Raw genomic sequence first — 18,498 nt, 5'->3', positions numbered from 1 at the left:
TTTAATTTGCAAGCCTACAACTCGGTTGGCTAAGGATGCATGAGTTCTTCTTAAGATATAACTTAGACTAATCTTGTCAAACTAAGACACTTGCAGCATTGGTTATGTACGTCCGGAATTTTTGTTCCAAGCCATCTCCATAGTTCTTTTTTTTAAGTCTCTGGTATCCAAACAAGCTTGCGATCATTGTTATAGTTTAAAAACGTGTGGTATGCTATGATAATCTAACACCACACTTTCGTGATCATTTGTCCCAAGACCAAAACCAAGCCACAAACAGTCAAACAAACCTCTGTGCGACTACCTTAACTACCTATAAGCAAGTCATTGGTTTGTTGGCATGCATAGACCATGGCCTTGTTTGACTCATCAGGCGGTACATGCGCATCACATGCATCCGCACATGGATTTCGTTGTACGGATAGATATAGCTACGTACTTCACGTGCAGTTTTTATGTTCTGAATATTTCGTTCGGATCCTTGCCGGTAATGTTTACATGAACTGTTATGCATGGCTACTTAGTGATAGTGGTATTACCCAAGCTGGCAACATCAAAGTATTTAGCGGTACAATGATATCTTGCATGTTCCTCAAGTGGCAATGAACTTAACTGTCAACTTAATTTGTGTGGCAAAAAGGGAAAAAAAAAATCAAATTTCACGTGTCAAAAATAAAAATGAGCCTCTCAAAGTAAAATAAAATGATGTTCGAGCTAGGCCAACACCTTCAGATCGAAGAGAAACATGCAAGATAAAATAAAAGAAAAGTCGCCATGTACACCTTCGAATATAAGATACATGCTTAATGTTTTCGTCATGGTAGCCTCAACGAACTTGGAAGGAGTACACGGTACAAGCATATGTCATTTTAGGGTCGATTTTCGAAGGAGAGAGAGGAATGGATTTATTACATGCCGATAAAAGGCTAATCTACATGTTTGCTCGAGCTCTTGGCTAGAATTTTACCGCCATAATGTATGTACCATAGGACACGCAGGTAACAAGTTGCGTCTATAAGAGACTTCTAACCAAGATCTAAACCTGAGGTACAACTGGTTTGAGGTTCAATGATTAGTTTGCTCTTTGTGTTTTACGAAAAAAAATTTTAGGTAGATGATGTACGCGTCGATACTAAGATATCTATAGTGATTTTATCAATTTATAAGCTCCATATCTTCAATCTTCAGAGACGTGTATGTGGTGCTAAGACAAGTTTTAGATTTAGGACTCATAATATGGCTACCTCTTTCCAATTCCGAAAAAAAAAACTCTTTCCACAAATTTCATGAGGCATTTCTTTCCTTTACCCTTTTCGAGTTTGTTGTGTGGGCATAACGGCGTGACCACAGACAGCATCACACAACTAATGCGGCAAAAGCCACCCCACTCTACAACCGATAAGAGCCGGTCCACCTCCGCTCCCTGCCGGTCGAAGCCTCCATGCCATGACCCGAACGCCGCCGCAGCGGAGAAGAGAAAGTTGTGTGAGATACGCGCACCTCTTGCCTCCTCCGTTCCCGAAAGTCCTCGACGACGCGTCTCTTTTCCTCGCGGGCTCAAATCGCGCGGAATCTCCCCGGATTCGCGTGCACGCGCTCTGGGCGGATCGGGGAAGGAGGAGGGGGCTGGGGGCAATGGTGGTGATGGAGGGGAATGTGCGCGCCGATAGGGTCACCATTGGCGTCTGCGTCATGGAGAAGAAGGTCTGGGTCTTGCCGCTTTGGTTTCTTGGTTTTCTTGAGGACGGGTCATGGAATTCGCGAAAACATGGGTGCTGGATGGTTCTTGATCTCTCTCTCGAATCGCCTCTCCCTGTTCTCCCGACCTTTTTTTTGGTTATTGATCGGTTCTTGTTCTTGCTCTTCCAGCGCGTATGTCTCGATTGGCCGGCTCTTGCTCCTGGATTTCTCAAAGAATGCGGGGAGTTGCGTTGTTAGCTCCGGAATATGTTCTCTTCTGATCGAATTCTTGGTTTCTCTTTTCTTCAGGTGTTCTCCTCTCCAATGGAGCAGATTCTCGAGCGGCTCCGCGCGTTTGGAGATTTCGAGGTACGCAAGATCTTTACTTTTGCCCCTCCCTGCACGCCGCATTTCCCTTTCCCTGTTCCGTCAATTTGCAAAAGTGTAAACGAGTGTAAGATTGAAGTTTACCACGGGGATGAGTAAATGAGTGGATGACGTCGAATTGCATGTGATATTTCTTTTTTGAAATTTTCTATTACGAGACATCCGTGAATCTTTGTGGATACTAATTTATTCTGCATCTTTTTGAATAATACGTGAGGTTCCCATCATGTGGTTGCTTTTGCGGTTTGTGCCCAGATGTTTTCGGCTTATGGCAAATGGGTCCCTGAATTTGTACTAGTGATAGTAGATGATAGCTACAGATTTTTGGTATTTTTTTGGGAGGACTACAGTTTGCTTGCTTTACCAATACTTTACGCACTGTGTCAAATTTTTTTGAAGATTCGCACTCCAGTGCCTGATATTCCCATAAATTTGTATATACCAAGTGTTGACTCTTGTAGCATAAGCGATGCATATGGACCATGATTCCTTGTCAATGAATGATGTGCAGAATGCAACGAGAATTTCAACTTCTCGAGACGAATTTGGCGTTAGATTTGGTCTACCGCATGCATATAGTATTAATATTTTAGACACAATGTTGACTCCTTTGCTTTCTAGGGGGACCACTGACCACCTTGTTAGCTTAGTTCTTTCACCACGGCTTGCCTTACAGGAATAATTTTCCATTTTTTATGCTTGATTACTATAATCCAAGCTGCATCACATGGTTCGCTTCTTCATCCTTGCTTCTGTTCATCCATTGTTATATTTCTCGTGTCTACCTTGGTGCTAACTTACTAGTACGTCATTAACACCTCTGTCGACTCTAGCTCTTTTGCTTCTCTTGCTTTGTATTCCAGATTCACTCTGTAAATCCGTACCATAGTCTTTTATTCATATGGTTTAATCATGACCAACTCAGGTCACTATATATATATTTTTCTAATGATTCTAATTACTCTTAATGAACTCCGTTTTATTTATTGATCTTTTAGCCACGTTCAACTTCCTGTTGGGGGTACAGTTGAGGGTTAAGGTCACTTGTTATCGAAACCTTTCAGACCAGTTGTCATTTGCATTATTTTTAATTGTTTTGCAGATTATAATATTTGGAGATAAGGTTATTCTTGATGATCCTATTGAGATGTATGTAATGAGAACTCAGGTTATTGATAACTTAATCATGATTCTTTCGAGTATAGGTTTATCTGCATTCTTTGTGTAACATCCTTGACTGGAGGCTGTGTATAGCATCTCACTTATCCACAATTTTATTTTCAGTTGGCCAAACTGTGATTGCTTGATTGCTTTCTATTCTTCTGGTTTTCCTCTACAAAAAGTTCAAGCTTATGCTGCTTTGCGAAGGTATGGTTGATATTTCCTATTGTCATATAAACCTTTATTCCAAATGATAATTGTTCTGAAAACTGCATCTCATTTTTTTTTCAATTTATAATTATCTTAATACTAAGGGAAAGATGGAGGGAGGGGCATCGATATTTACTTGTTCGTTTTGCAAGCTTCAAACAATCTTGTCTCCTTAACCGAGTCTCCCATATATATCCAGTCCGCATAGCTATGTTCCAAATAACGAGCTTAAAAGAATACAAAGAAGGAGGCCTGTATTGCTTATGTTTCGAGACACAATTTGCAGCAGCTTTGCCTCTTGGAATGGATCTACTGCTGGGAAGGCAGTGTTGTTGGAGAATGGGGATGGCAACTATTAATAGTTGGGGAGGCAAACTATGCGTTGTTATGGCTGCAACTGATACGAGTTTAGAAATACAATTGCTACCACTGACTAGTTGGGGAGGATATTTTGTGTTTGGGTGAGCAACTGTTGTCAATTGTTTGCTTGCGTCCCCCACTAAGTGATAGTTTCTTCCTGACACCATATTGTTGCCTCCCTAACCAGAGCAAGGAAACTATTACCAATTGTCTACTTGCGGATGTAACTACTAAGGTGGTGTTTGGTTCAACGAATGGTAACGTAAATGGAAATGTAATCAGATTACACTGGAATTAGAGGTGGGATGGGTGATTGCAATCTTTGTTTGGTTTGACAATGTAATGGTAACCCACCTCGCGTGCCTTGGAGACGAGGAAGACGACCGTGATCAACTCGACCCGGGCCGCCTCCGGATGCGACAGCGGGGCACGTCCCCCCCCCCCCCCCCTAAAAAAAAACCCAGCGAACGACACTAGGCCACAGAGCCCCGCCGCCTCCTTTGCCAGTGCTTGGCTCAGACATCCTGCGACGGTTACCTTCATTATCTGTGACCGCAAGTGGAGCCTGGTTCTCCTGAAAAGAAGAACTACCAAAGAGGCCTTGTCGACTCGGCTGTCTATCCAGGGAGCACTTCGGCGAGGAGGCGATGCGCCGGTTGCCAGCGGAGCTACTCATGCAAGGGAAGACGGAGGGGGCAGATCTACTAGCACAGGGGAAGGCGGAGAGATGGAGTCATAGTTCTCGTCTTCGCTTAGGGGAAGATTGTATTGTTATCTATTAACGCTAGAAAGTGGAGGGGAATCAGCTTTGTATAAGCCCGCTAATCAATACCGTGTAAACCATTTACATAACAACTGAAACAAACATGGGTAAGGGAAACATATCACACCTTAATCGGATTACATCCAAAAGTTGCTGAACCAAACAACACCTAATATTTTGGTCAGGAAGTTTTGTCACTGTATCATTATATCATTAAAATATATGCAAGATGGTCTCTCATTTTGCTAGCTTGTCATATACAACATAGTGGTTCTAATGAATGCATATCGGACACTCAATGAAGGAGATATGATCATTTAAAAATCGCATGGGAAGGTCCCTGTCGGTGGATGAACACCGCGAGCAGGGATCCTGAGAGATCCCCTTCGAGATTCGGTCAGGGGGCTGGTCCTGGAACTACCTCGTACGTGGGGTTAATGCGTGTGGGACTTAGGCAGGATGGATCGTCGTCAGCTAGTAGGAAAAATGCATCAATAATTTAGACAGGTTCAGACCGCACGGAGGCGTAATACCCTACTCCTGTGTGTTTTGTATGTTATCAATGCTCTTCGGATGTCTGTCTCACTCTTTTTCTCGATCCCCTTCGATTTGTTTCTCTTCTCGTTACAAGGTGCTCCCTCTCCCCTTTTATCTACCGGGGGGGGGGGGCCCTTCAGGAAGTGCCCAGAACGAGGGCACAAGTTTCCGTAAGCAATAAATGGAAAATGACCATCATTGATCTACAATTGATATTACAGAGGTTTGAAAAAATATCCCTCGGACGGTTCCATTGGTCTTCGCGTTTCAGCTTTAGCAGGCACAGGGGCGCCCACCGGCCAACCTCTGAGTACTCTCTCATGCCCGTTTGGGCAGAGAAGGTTTGTTGCGGTCTGATGTGACAGGGTGATAAGCCTCGTGCCCATCAAAGATGTCTTCAAACCGCTTTCCTTCATGGGCCTCGCGAGGGGACATGCGATGGGACCCGCCGCATTAATTGTGCCTACGCCTTCCTGCCAGGCGGCGGCAGGAACTGACGTATTTAGTACGGCAGGCGTGGGGGGAAAGTGGCTGGATGTGACTGTCCACGCTCTCCATTAAATGCGGCATCGGGTCTCCCACCGACCAACACCTCATCATGGAGTCCCTGCGGGGTCCACCGGCATGGGGCTTGACGGGTGCTCGGGGCTCTCTGGGTGCTCGGGGACCAACTGCTCTTGGCCCCGAGCGCCCACTCCCGAACCTTGCTTTCCTCGGGTCTTCGGGGCTCTCTGGATACTCGAGGACCAACTGTTCTTGGCCCCGAGCATCCACTCCCGGACCTGACTTCTCTCGGGTCCTCGGGGCTTTGGGGGTACTCGGGGACCAACTGTTTTTGGCCCCGAGCACCCACTCCCGAACCTGGCTTCCCTCGGGTCCTCGGGGAGGTGGTCCCCGAGGGAAGGCGCCATGTGGCACCGCGCTGTCCTGGCCTCAGGACTCAGGAACCCCTGGATCCCATAACACCGACAGTCCCTGTCCTAATTGTTTTCCATTAATGTAAATTTAAAGCTTTGTCCAACCTTATTTAATGATCTTGTGGCTTCTTTAATCTTACTTTTCATATAGAGAATCTCCTTGAGATACATTGGCTGTGGAGCTGGTTGTCATCTAGCCAACCAGGGTTCGATTCTCACCTTCTACATATTAATGCTAGGGTGGACGTCTCTCCCCCTAGTTGAGTTTTTTTTTATATGCATGTATATTGTCAGTCAAAATCTACATGAAACATTGCTATTATTGGCCCCTTTAGTGTATTGGATTATCTGAATTACCATTCATCACAACTCTTGGTTATGAGTCGATCAATAAAAAAACAGTGAGAAAGTGGGCCGTCCACGTATTTGCATTGCTACTGGGAGTCTTTGTGCCACTAATTTAACAAAATAGCACTTGAAATCAAGTACTACCTGGCCTTGTCAAAGGTGGAAGCTTTATTTCTGCAGTGAATACAGGAAATCTTTTCTGTTAAATTCTTGATGTTGCTTTGGTCATATCTTCCAGTTAACTTGATTAATCTTATTCTGCATGAATGTTAGGCCTTTTTTAGTGAATGAATTGGAGCCACAATACCTCCTTCATGACCGCAGAAAAGTATATGAGGTATTGTAATGGAATTCTTTTAGTGTCTTCTGTTGCATTCAGTTGTTAAACACATCGTCCTTATTCTCTGGTCATATGCACTCTCTGGGCAATGTATATTCTTTTATTTGTACATTATCACTGTGCACAAAGCAGTCTTCTTCTGCATGCTATCAAGGTGGTGTTTCATTATAGACACATCTTTCTGGAGCAGTTCAGTAGCGGTGGCCATATTGAGAATTCCAGATTATCATTGTTTTGCCCAACAATAGTCAAGTGCCTTTCTCTTAAGTTGGATTTTTGCCGGAATACTGTAGTCAACTTTCCTTGCTTGAAAAAAAGCTAGTCTTGGAGGACAGAAGTAAAAACTCTGAAAATTATCCTTCAGAAACTATGAGGTGTTTACTGTTTAGATATGTTAGTCAGCCATTTGACATTCCTGGAAGATATTCATCTGAAAGTGAGGTATTGCGTGGTATCAAATATGTCTCTTTGATTTAATTTTATAACTTAATTATTTCAGCTTGGCTGGATATCAGCTTCATAGTTTTGGTGGCTTTTGATTAACATTATAAGAGCGAATTGCACCGCAAATCACTGAATTGTTTGGCTGATTCAAGTAGGTCATGGAACTCTCAAACTGCATATTTAGGCCACATGTTTAAATGGGTCACTCTAGACCATTAGGGCGCTAGCTCGGGTACAACCGTTGACATGGCATGTTGAGCTGACCACCACGGCATGGGACACATCTAGTTGCAAAAAATCACTTATGGTAGACGAGGTGGCTCAACCTCTTGTTGCAACCTCCCTGCCATCCGAAACTGAGCCCATTATGACTTCCATTGACTCTTCTCTTCCTTGCTCCTAGCAACAAATGCTGTTGCTAGATCCATACATCAATACATGCCACTTCTCTAGCTATTACCCCAGTTATTGCAGCTCATAGGTGTTTTGAACAGGGAGAGGGAACTATGAAAGACCAGAAGTCATGGGGCTGAGTGCAAATTTAGTGGCCATAGCTGTTATTATTGCTCCTACATGCACCCGATGCCATGATGGCACAAGTGATCATGACACGTCATCCATTGTACCTAGGCTATCATGCTAATGACCTAGAGTTTCCCACTTAAACAAGTTTAGTGACCTAAATATGCAGTTAGGAAGTTTGGCGACCTAGTTGAATCAGCCGGACAAGTTCGGTGATCAAAAATTGCAATTTACTCTTCTAAATATTTAGTTTATCAGACAATATATCGCAATGATTTTCGTTAGTTAATTGAATGCATTTCTATGGTTTCTTATGTGCTTTTGGGTTTCATCTCCATAAGAGTGGTTGGGTTTTTTTTTTTTTCATTGGCTCTCCAAGCCTATCACAACCCGCCTCCTTAAACTGGGCTTGAGACCGGCTATGTTGGTACAACATAGGTGGAGTTTCTATGGTTTCTTATGCAGTCTTATATATTTTTCCTTTGGAACAATTTTTAAGTGACCTAACTACAATCATTTTCATGTTTAAGCATCTGGAGAAGTATGGAATTCCAGTGCCCAATTATGCTCTTGTCAATAGGGAATATCCATACCAAGAGCTAGACTACTTTGTTGAGCAAGAAGATTTTATTGAGGTTCATGGAAAACGGTTTTTGAAGCCTTTTGTGGAGAAACCTGTCAATGGTAATTCATCTATATATATGTAATTAGTTTCATTGTGCCATGCCGCTATTTGCCTCTTTGCACCTGAATAGATTTCTCATTGGTACCGAAATGGTTGATTTTGCTGTATGTGATAAGCAACTAATTATTTTTGTGTGGGGAAGGTATGAGAGTGGGAAGGGCTATCTGTTTATCATAGTACAGATTAGTAGTTTATGTTCACTTATAATGATCAACTAGATGGCATCTGATTCCTTAATTCTTTGTTTTTTTACACCAGGGGATGACCACCGAATAATGATATATTATCCTAGTTCTGCTGGCGGTGGAATGAAGGAATTGTTCCGAAAGGTTAATTTTTGACTCAACTGTTGTCATTTGAGTTTAACTTGCTAAAAACCAGCTTAAAGTCTACTGCATTGGCTTATTTCCCATTTTTTTTAATCTATCAATTCTTAAGCCTACACAAAAGGGTGAAGGTTCATATAATATGGGAAGTTACTCTTTGGAGCTACTTTTTTGTGATTTGGGACAAATGGATCTAATTGTTCTTTATGATAGAAACTTGTTGAAATCAAGCTTCTGCATCCTTCAGTGATTTTGAAATGATCTATTTGGACACCATGACATTGTTTGCCTTTTTGTCTGCCAGTCTACCATCCATTACTTGTGCAATTTTTGGTCTATCCGTAGAAACTTTAAGTGCTTGGTGAGTTAAGAACTCAAAGACCGCTGGTTAGAAATCACTCATGACACTCTGGCTTTAATGAAAATATTTCTATATGGCCTAAACAATACTGAGATCATCATAGTGTTAGGAGGGTAGATCGTTTGCAATTGCTCTGTGCAGAAGTGGAGTGACAGTTCTTCTTTTTACCATGCTTTTTTTTATGTCAATTTGTTAGGTGTCTTCCTGTATTGTTTCATATTTTCCTCTATTTGGAAGAATGTATAAACATTTACGCATTGCCGAATAAATGTAGGTTGGTAACCGTTCTAGTGAATTTCATCCTGATGTTAGGAGAGTGAGGCGTGAAGGATCTTACATTTATGAGGAATTCATGCCTACTGGTGGCACAGATGTTAAAGTAAGATGCCTTTCACAAGTTTCTTGTCTACTGATGTGTAGTTTAAATGTCATGAATCAGCTTAATTTTACTTTTGTTGCTTTTGTCGTTCTCTAAAATGGCCTCATGAACCTTTCCTGTGTTCCTCTTTCCCGAAGAACCTGAAGTGAAAGGGGCTGATCTCTCTCTCTCTCTCTCTCTCTCTCTCTCTCTCTCTCTCTCTCTCTCTCTCTCTCTCTCTCTCAGCTGTAAATTTGTGGACTAGAAGCTTCTCACTTAACATGGAAATTATCTCATGTTCATAAAAAAGAGAGCTTTTCACCTCTTCCTTATAATATTAATAAAATCAAACAATTATTATAGTGAACAACTTCTCTATTTTGATTGAGGCCATCCAGCAACTCCAATAGCTTTTCTGCATGAAGTATATCATGTCATGTAATATCTATTATACAAATTGTTGATTATCAAGCTTAACATTTATAATAACATTTTCAGGTTTACACTGTTGGACCAGGATATGCCCATGCTGAGGCACGGAAATCGCCCGTTGTTGATGGTGTTGTTATGAGGAACCCTGATGGGAAAGAAGTATTAGCTCGTGCTCTTTCATGTTCTTTGTTCCAAATTAAATATCCATTGGTTTATGTTTTCAGTTATACCATGGATTTTGGTTCTTGCAAGTAGGAGTAGTGGTAATTTTTTTATTTTAATTATCATCCGTGTATGTTGTTGTGAAAATTTACAAATATATATAGACCAATAAGCTAGTGGATGTTTATAACACACATTCATGTGTTTGCTAATAAGCTAGTGGATGTTTATAACATACAAGTAAAGCTCAAGCTTGAGTTCTACTTGCCCAGATGTACATCTGTTAGGTCAACATGCTACTATTCTCATGCAGAGTGCCTTTTATTGGATGTTATGTGATGCTATCATGTTTGAATTATGCTTACTGGGTTGAATTTTTTGACATTAATGTTTATTTCATTCCTTGTATCATGATGAACTGTATTCTTGTTTCTAATTGGTCTTTCTTATTTTTTCTTTAAAAAATATTTCTTGAAGGTACGGTACCCTGTGCTTTTGACCCCTATGGAGAAACAAATGGCAAGAGATGTCTGCAGTGCTTTTAGACAGATGGTAACACTACCTTATTTTGTTATCTCTAAGTTTACTTTTAGATGCCTTGGGATCATCTAAATATATCTTATTATCTTTATTTCCTTACTTTTAGTTTGTATTTGGCTAAATTATGCCATATAGTGATTTTTCTGATAACCTTATTTGATCTTGTTAACTATTAGCATCAGAAAAATTTCATTCTACTATATAAGAATTAACCTGAGGATTTAGACCTTTAGATGGGAAATGAACTGACAAAGAACTAAATGGTCACTTTCTTGAGGTAGTTATGTGGTTCGCATTGGATGCTTCCATTTGGTTGAATGATGTCAGATAAAAGTCATGCATGTCATCTCCCAAAACGTCAATACTAGATGCAGTGAAATGTTCCAATTTTTCTCAAGTAGCGTATGAACTTCCAATCTGCAATTCAGCTGAAAAAATCAGGTGTTGCATGCTACCTAATGTAGGGAGAGAACAGAAAATAATATAGAATTTCCATATCTATGCTTTAGATACTTCCCAACTATTTAAATATGCTGCTGGTTTCTTTCTGATGAGATCATCATATTATTTCTTAGTTTTCCTTTTTTGCTCTGATGTATGGTCTTGTTTCCTACAGGTTTGTGGTTTTGATCTCTTAAGATGTGATGGGCGATCGTATGTCTGTGATGTTAATGGATGGAGCTTTGTAAAGAACTCATATAAGTAATTTCCTTAAAGCTCATGTTCTTTACTTGGGAAACATGTCTGTTGGATTTAATGAGTGCTGAAGCGGCTGGACAAACTGTACATCCAGGTATTATGATGATGCTGCCTGCATCTTGAGAAAAATATTTCTTGATGCAAAAGCTCCTCATCTTTCATCAACCATCCCTCCAAATCTTCCTTGGAAATCTAATGAACCAGTACAGCCCACTGAAGGTCTTACACGACAGGGAAGTGGAATAATCGGTACATTTGGGCAGTCAGAAGAACTACGCTGTGTAATTGTTGTGATACGCCAGTAAGGACATTGCTGTTTCTTTTGCTGCTATCAGATAATTGTTAATGCTATATCTTGACATCACATGTCTGTTATTCTGTTTAGTGGTGATCGAACACCAAAGCAGAAGGTGAAATTAAAAGTTACAGAGGAAAAACTCCTGAATTTGATGTTGAAGTACAATGGTGGAAAGCCAAGAGCCGAGGTACTCTTTTTTTTAGTCTTTAGTTTTAATTAAACTATGGTGATAAATTGAATCACAATTTTGGGCTTTTCTTGCAGACGAAACTGAAAAGTGCTATACAGTTACAGGACTTGCTAGATGCTACAAGACAACTTGTGCCACCAACTAGGTATGGTGTGCTGGAATAAGTATTTTAGTCTGAGTATTAAGGATTGCATAATAGCTTCATGAAATACGCTTCCCAACTTTATTCTTATCTGTTGTACTGCATGTTCTGTTACCGGATTGCAGCATTGATCAAACTAGTTTGTTTGGTTTTGGTCTTCTGTTTCTTCTACTGTTCTTTTGTGTCCATTCTGGAAAACCAATGAATGTCCTGTACCTTTAGGTCTGGTCGCGAGAGTGACAGTGATGCTGAAGGTATCGAGCATATTGAAAAGCTTCGTCAAGTCAAAGCAGTACTGGAGGAGGTATCTTCTAATTATTCAAATATACCTGTCCATAACATTTGCTATGGACATGTTGAATATCTCTTCACTAGATGGTAGGAGGCATATCTAGTGCAGACTAATAGCTAGGTGCAACCATGTGGACCATTTCAGTTTGGTATCAAATAAACATCCACGAAAAATTCTCGAAGGATAGTCCTTTATTTGGTGTATATCCAAGTATCCGTAAAGTTTCAATTTCTAATTCAATATGTGCTATAAGAAAGAAGGAGAAGAAATTTCTGATCAAGCATAAATTAAAATATAAAATAATAGAGGAACACCTAAGTTACTACTTCCACCGAACTTATTTCCCCTTTTGTTTCTAGTTTCTACTGTGATTGAGTTTAGGCTCAAATTTAATGGTTGGTATGACACTCCATAGGTTACCTCGTCAGTTTATTAACATTTTCTTTATGTTGATTTGTTTCCTAAAGTAGCTTGCATGGTTGTTTACAGCTATTGGTCTGAACTAGTGATGACCCTCACAGTCACAGAATAGCTGTAAACACAAGTTATGACCCTTGCAGTCACAGATGTTCTTTATTAATACATGGGCATGTTCAATGTGCTTCTTGTTTGCTACTGAAGGAGTACATTGGTAATTCCTGCTGTCAGTTTAGAATTTCACTCCTACTGGCAGGCATGAATGCTATTTACTATTTCTTTTTAAGCTTTTAATTTGCAAATTGTAGTAGCCCTTACATCGTTAGACCTATGCTGGGTATTACATCGATACGAAAATTAAGAAGAGTTTTCTTGGAGCTATAAGAGCATGTTCAGTAGAAGAACCCTCTATTGTCTCCAATATGTGCCACATCATATTAGAGACAATCTAACATACAACCTTTCCAACAAGTGTCTCTAAAATGTTGGCCCACTCTTTCCCTTTTCCCTTTCTCTTTCTTCTCCATCCACTTATATCCCACTTACATGGCTTTATTGTACATACCCTAACAAAATTGGCAATTTATTAACCTATTATTTTCCTGTTGTAAATGGAAGAAGCCAACCATAAATTATCTTGCATCTGCATACCTCCATCTCATACCAGAACAATCTTAATGGAAAACATGACTGCTTGTACTTATATCCTTCAGTCTTGAATGCTGATATATCTGCCATGAAAAGCTTATATCAGTCTTCTTCTGATATCTGATAACTTAAACTACTTGCAATACTAGGGTGGGCATTTCTCTGGCATTTATAGGAAAGTGCAGCTAAAGCCACTGAAATGGATGAAAGTTCCAAAGCGTAGTGGCGATGATGAAGAGGAACGACCAATTGAAGCTCTGATGATTCTGAAATATGGTGGCGTACTCACTCATGCTGGAAGAAAACAGGTTTCATACTCATGAATTTTTGGCTATCAAATATTAATTATTATATATATCTTCTAATTGTTCGTATGATGAGTGATCTAATTTAAAATTAACAGTTAGTGCTCAGTATAGAAGTACACAATTACAGATTATAGAGGAATAATGTCTGCTACCTATTTGGCCTTATCCTATTTCCTGTTACTTGGTTCCTTTTCAATACCGTACACATGTTAGCATATTCTATTCAGCGTCTCCTTGGGGAACACTAAAGTATACTTCTGGAAAAGCGCACAAACAACTTTGGTAGATGTCGCAGCTTGTGATCAACGAATTGGAGGATGTTAAGGCTGGATTTGCCTGTGCCTGACCTTAAGGGCATGGTGCGGTGGACCTTATGGCCTGGACCTCACCGGCCAAGAGCAGTGGCGAGGTCTGGCATGGGAAGAGGAGCGGAGAGAGAGAGAGAGGAGATTCCTTTATTGTTTTAGTATAATAGTTATGTGGCTAGTCTCTCTATAGGATGGCCCCTAAAATGATGATAACTAATAGCCTAGCAAATCAACCAAGGACGAGACAAGATTCTAACTTCAAGGTGGAAATCTCCTGTGGGCTGGTTTGTGCCTCAAGCTGCCTCAGGTAGTGCAGCTGGCGCCCCTGCTGCCCTAGCCTGGCATTGATAAAAGTGCCTGACCATGGCAGAGGATTCTTTTCCCCTTTTCCATGTTACACCAACCAGTAGATTATTGTGTTGTAGACACCAGATAGGGCAGGCAAACATGTAGTTTATTGTACCATAGTGGCACAGATAACAACTAGGACTTGCAGCCTGCATTTTGTTGAATTCCACAAAACTTCTATTTCTTGTATTGTTGTCAAAAGTCAAAACCTGCTCAGTCCATTGTATGAAGGGGAGACATAATATTTAGAATAGATTAACAGTGTGTATATCCGAATTACTAAATGAGACTACTCTCTCCATCAACTACTGTTTTCCTTTAAAAAAAACTACCATTTTCTGTTATTTTAAAAAACCTTATGTTCAGTGAGCTACTTGCCAAATTTGGATAAGGCAAAGCAAATTTCATGCAGTGCTATTCTACACCCCCACCCGGCTTAGCCCACCCACACCACAGCAGCCCACCGGGCTAGCCCGCCCGTGCACACCAGAGCGCGCCACGTGCTCGTCCAGTAGGTGTTGGTAGTTTCCAGTACTACTGATACTACTAAACAAACTACTAAACACCACTGAGCACTACTAACACTATTGAACTATTGAACTATTGAACACTACTGAGCACTACAAAGCTATTCTATGTCTTGGAATAGTTGTTTCAGTATGTCCAGTAGTTTAGTGTTCAGTAGGTCCAAGTTTATAGTACTGATACTATTGAACAAACTACTAATACTACTGGTAACTACTGACACAACTACTGAACAATTTTACTATGGCTTGAAACTACTGAATATTGAATTACTGACGACTACTGATACTACTGAATAATTTTTCTATAACTTGAAACTGCTAACAGCTACTTGAAAGCATCCAACCCATAATAAAATTAATGAAGAATCCGAGTTATAGTAAATTTTCACACTCTACTGAAGAATTCGAGTCATAGTAAATTTTTACACTTTGTACTTGAAAGCATCTAACCCGTAGCAAAATTACTAAAACATCCAAGTCATAGTAAATTCTCACATTACTGACAACTACTGAAGAATCCAAGTCATAGTAAATTTTCACACTTGTACTTGAAAGCATCCAACCTATAGCAAAATTACTCAAGAATTACTGGAGAATTACTGGATGACAGCTACTGGACAATTACTGAAGAATTAATAGATTACAGCTATTGGACAACTACTGAGCGGGCGACACGTGGCGGGCGCGCATGCGTGGGGGCGAGCGAGCTAGGCGGCCATGTGGCGCGTGTGGGTGGCACGACTGGGTTGACCCGGGGTGTAGAATAGTATTCTACACCTCGGGTGTACAATAGCACTTTTATATATACACACACACATCTCAGAAAGTAGTATATACTTCAATTATAACGGGATCAACTATGAATCGAGCTGAGAGTATGTACTCCCGGGAGTACAGACTAATTTTCCTATACACACACGCTATTGTGATTTTTTATGCTTTTCATTCAGGCGGAGGAGTTGGGAAGGTTTTTCAGAAACAACATATATCCAGGTTGTTCACATTCTTGTTGCCTCTATTATCTTGGGAAAGAAGTTAAATAGCAGATTTTTTGTTGAATGAGAATATTTATTTCATTGCGATCTTGCGCTTATCACTATGTTGGATATCCTTAAGAGAAAATTGCGCTGGAGGAAAATTTTAGCATTGGCGCCACTTGGGTCCCTACTCCCTAAACTTCCAAATTGTCTTTGCTACTTCCTAATCTTGAACATGGTGCCACTTAGGCTCACTGGAGTTATTTTAATTGTGAAAATTTCCAGTGTGGCAAGAGGTTTGGATATACTTATGTGGCATGGATAAGTGGTTGATGTGGCATGTTCTAGTCTTTGTATATCACATGAAGCTCATGATGGTCTAAAACTGACAAAGGAATCATAAAACCCTATTTCCACTTTAGATCTTCCGTTCGATATTTACACTAATTATGTTTTTGAAACCCTGTCTCATATATGTATGTCCAGGTGATTTTCAAGTTTAGGGACCTCCAGTGCATTCTTTATTTTGTAGATTGCTATTAGAATTTTTCATTACTTACAGTTTTGCATCTATTAGAAGTCTGTTCAAGTTTTTCTTGAATTCAAGGATGATGTTTACGATCCGTGTGAGCCTCAGTTTTATTCAAATCGTCTTTAAAAGTTCACTAAAAAATTGTGCTCTCCATCGGAGACTTGTTTTGTTTCTTGGACATATCAACCATCTGGAATTTCTTTTTGAAGTATATTCCTTGTACTTGAAGATGTTCTTTTCTGACTATTATGGTATGTCAATTATAGGTGAAGGAACTGGTCTCCTTCGTCTTCATAGCACTTACAGACATGATTTAAAAATATACAGTTCAGATGAAGGCCGTGTACAGGTATACTTAGTCATATATATATGGTTTCTGCAACTCGTGTTGAAGCACATGACCAGATGTGGCTAATTGTAATTTCTCGGTAATGAATAGTCATTTGTAATCCACATCTTCACAATGGTGTACTTTTCAGATGTCTGCAGCAGCATTTGCCAAAGGCCTTCTAGATTTGGAAGGGCAGCTAACTCCCATACTGGTTGGTTGCTTATGAATTACGATCTAGCAGATCCCTTTTATTGCTTTATTCCACCTCCGTTGCAACTTTATCATTTATACTAACTTCTTCAGGTATCTCTAGTAAGTAAAGACTCATCTATGCTAGATGGACTGGAAGATGCCAGCATTGAGATGGATGAAGCAAAGGTTTGCTTTCATATTTTGATTGACATGCTTTATTTTTATTTGAAGTTTCTATGATTCAAACAATCATCTGAAGTTGTGAAAAAAGAAGATGTGCATAATTAGATGTTCCTTGATATTTGTTCAAGTTTTCCTTGAACCATGTGTGAAATGATAATGTAGACCTCTAGGTATGTAGCTTGTATAAACCACTATGATCTCAAGCTCAGCAGCTACTATTCAATAATCACAGCTACTATTCAATAATCACACCCTTGCCATAAGTGCTGAATCTAACTGCTAGTCTGCTACCTCCTGAATTTTATCATCCCCTGGAACTCTTCAGAACCATTTTAGATTCTCCATAGAATTATTATGAGAAAATCAGACTCTCCATAAAATTATTATAAAAACGATCCTAAGTTTACTGTAATAAACTCTCTTATCTTTACTCTACTGTTAAGGTCTTCCCACGACTCCCTTGTCTCATATATCCAATGTTTTAAAAGCACTAAGCCCTAGTCGGGCGATTAGGCAGCAAATATCTGCTAGCTGGGAGGGTGGAGCCCAATGTCTAGGTGGCAACTTAGGCAGTGCCACCTAGGCAAGTTAGGTGGCTAATTTTTGAAAAAAAAACTTGACTAGGGGGAGAGACGTCCACTGTAGCATTAATATGTAGGAGGTGAGAATTGAACCCTGCTTGGGATTTTTGAAACAGTACTTATATCACATGAATTTACTCCAATTCTTACCAGAAGTTAAATGAACTGAACTTTCAGGCTAGATTACGTGAGATTATCATTTCAAATGCTAAAGCAAAGAACACTGAAGGGCCAGTGGAGTTTCCATGGATGGTTGATGGTGCAGGATTGCCTGCAAATGCTTCTCAACTCCTGCCAAAGATGGTAAACTACTTTGACTGGATATAAAGCTAAGTAACATAAGTCAGTACTTTTGTCAATGATCTACTTCTAATCATTGATTTGCTTGTGATGCGGCAAGTAGCGGTAAATAGGGTAGAATCACCATCGAAACAGGGCTCTTCCTGTTCGGCTGGATCAAACTCAGTAGAGACAATTAATTTTCTTTATATTGATTGCTTAAACCTAATAGGACATCTGCATCCTTTATATATAGGCTGGGTACATTTATTTATGGAATGACATAACTAAGGAAATCTTCAAACTAAATAAGGAAATAACTAAGGAAATCTTATCCAGCTAAAGATATAAATAATAACTAAGGAAACTACTAATTTAATTCCAAACTTAGCTCAACTTGCTGCTGTAGAGGTTGATTTCTTAGATCTGCGCCGGTAAACAATACCAAAACGCCCAGCCATATCATTTCCCCCTGGCCATGAAACAGCTCGTCCTCAAGCTGAAATTCTAGGTAGTTCTGTTGGATTGATTCCAATGGTTCCCAAGTGGCGTCTTGTGCTGAAGAATTCAGCCATTGAACAAGGACTTCCCGCACGTCTTGTGCTACGAATTGCTATGTTTTCTAGATGCCTATTCAGGGTATCACCAAATTAACATGGGATTAGAAGATGAGGAGAAAATGGCTTTTACTACTCCCTTCGGTGTATTTTGCT

The 18,498-nt window shown here is 40.1% G+C and overlaps 1 protein-coding gene across 3 annotated transcripts in view; it reads left to right on the top strand.

Annotated features, from left to right (window-relative positions):
• The first annotated feature begins 1,350 nt into the window (after positions 1 to 1,350).
• LOC133915693 (inositol hexakisphosphate and diphosphoinositol-pentakisphosphate kinase VIP2-like) overlaps positions 1,351 to 18,498 on the top strand; it is a 35,486-nt gene continuing 18,338 nt past the window's right edge. Inside the window, exons 1-21 of one of the 3 annotated variants that reach the window (XM_062358955.1) lie at positions 1,351 to 1,704; positions 1,990 to 2,049; positions 3,170 to 3,216; positions 3,352 to 3,435; positions 6,637 to 6,700; positions 8,200 to 8,353; positions 8,613 to 8,683; positions 9,316 to 9,420; positions 9,898 to 9,990; positions 10,471 to 10,545; positions 11,150 to 11,235; positions 11,327 to 11,533; positions 11,618 to 11,717; positions 11,795 to 11,865; positions 12,085 to 12,166; positions 13,369 to 13,527; positions 15,661 to 15,703; positions 16,486 to 16,568; positions 16,699 to 16,761; positions 16,854 to 16,928; positions 17,684 to 17,809. In XM_062358955.1, the coding sequence (XP_062214939.1) occupies positions 1,447 to 1,704; positions 1,990 to 2,049; positions 3,170 to 3,216; positions 3,352 to 3,435; positions 6,637 to 6,700; positions 8,200 to 8,353; positions 8,613 to 8,683; positions 9,316 to 9,420; positions 9,898 to 9,990; positions 10,471 to 10,545; positions 11,150 to 11,235; positions 11,327 to 11,533; positions 11,618 to 11,717; positions 11,795 to 11,865; positions 12,085 to 12,166; positions 13,369 to 13,527; positions 15,661 to 15,703; positions 16,486 to 16,568; positions 16,699 to 16,761; positions 16,854 to 16,928; positions 17,684 to 17,809 (2,106 nt within the window). In that variant the 5' untranslated portion in view covers positions 1,351 to 1,446. Of the gene's footprint in view, positions 1,705 to 1,869; positions 2,050 to 3,169; positions 3,217 to 3,351; positions 3,436 to 6,636; positions 6,701 to 8,199; positions 8,354 to 8,612; positions 8,684 to 9,315; positions 9,421 to 9,897; positions 9,991 to 10,470; positions 10,546 to 11,149; positions 11,236 to 11,326; positions 11,534 to 11,617; positions 11,718 to 11,794; positions 11,866 to 12,084; positions 12,167 to 13,368; positions 13,528 to 15,660; positions 15,704 to 16,485; positions 16,569 to 16,698; positions 16,762 to 16,853; positions 16,929 to 17,683; positions 17,810 to 18,498 lie in introns of all 3 variants that reach the window. The other 2 variants (XM_062358953.1, XM_062358954.1) reach the window with 2 other exon arrangements.

Source organism: Phragmites australis, chromosome 4 (genome assembly GCF_958298935.1).
Source record: "Phragmites australis chromosome 4, lpPhrAust1.1, whole genome shotgun sequence".
NCBI lineage: Eukaryota > Viridiplantae > Streptophyta > Magnoliopsida > Poales > Poaceae > Phragmites > Phragmites australis.
The sequence above is the reverse complement of the archived record's forward strand: the minus strand, read 5'-3'. Positions and strand labels throughout refer to the sequence as shown.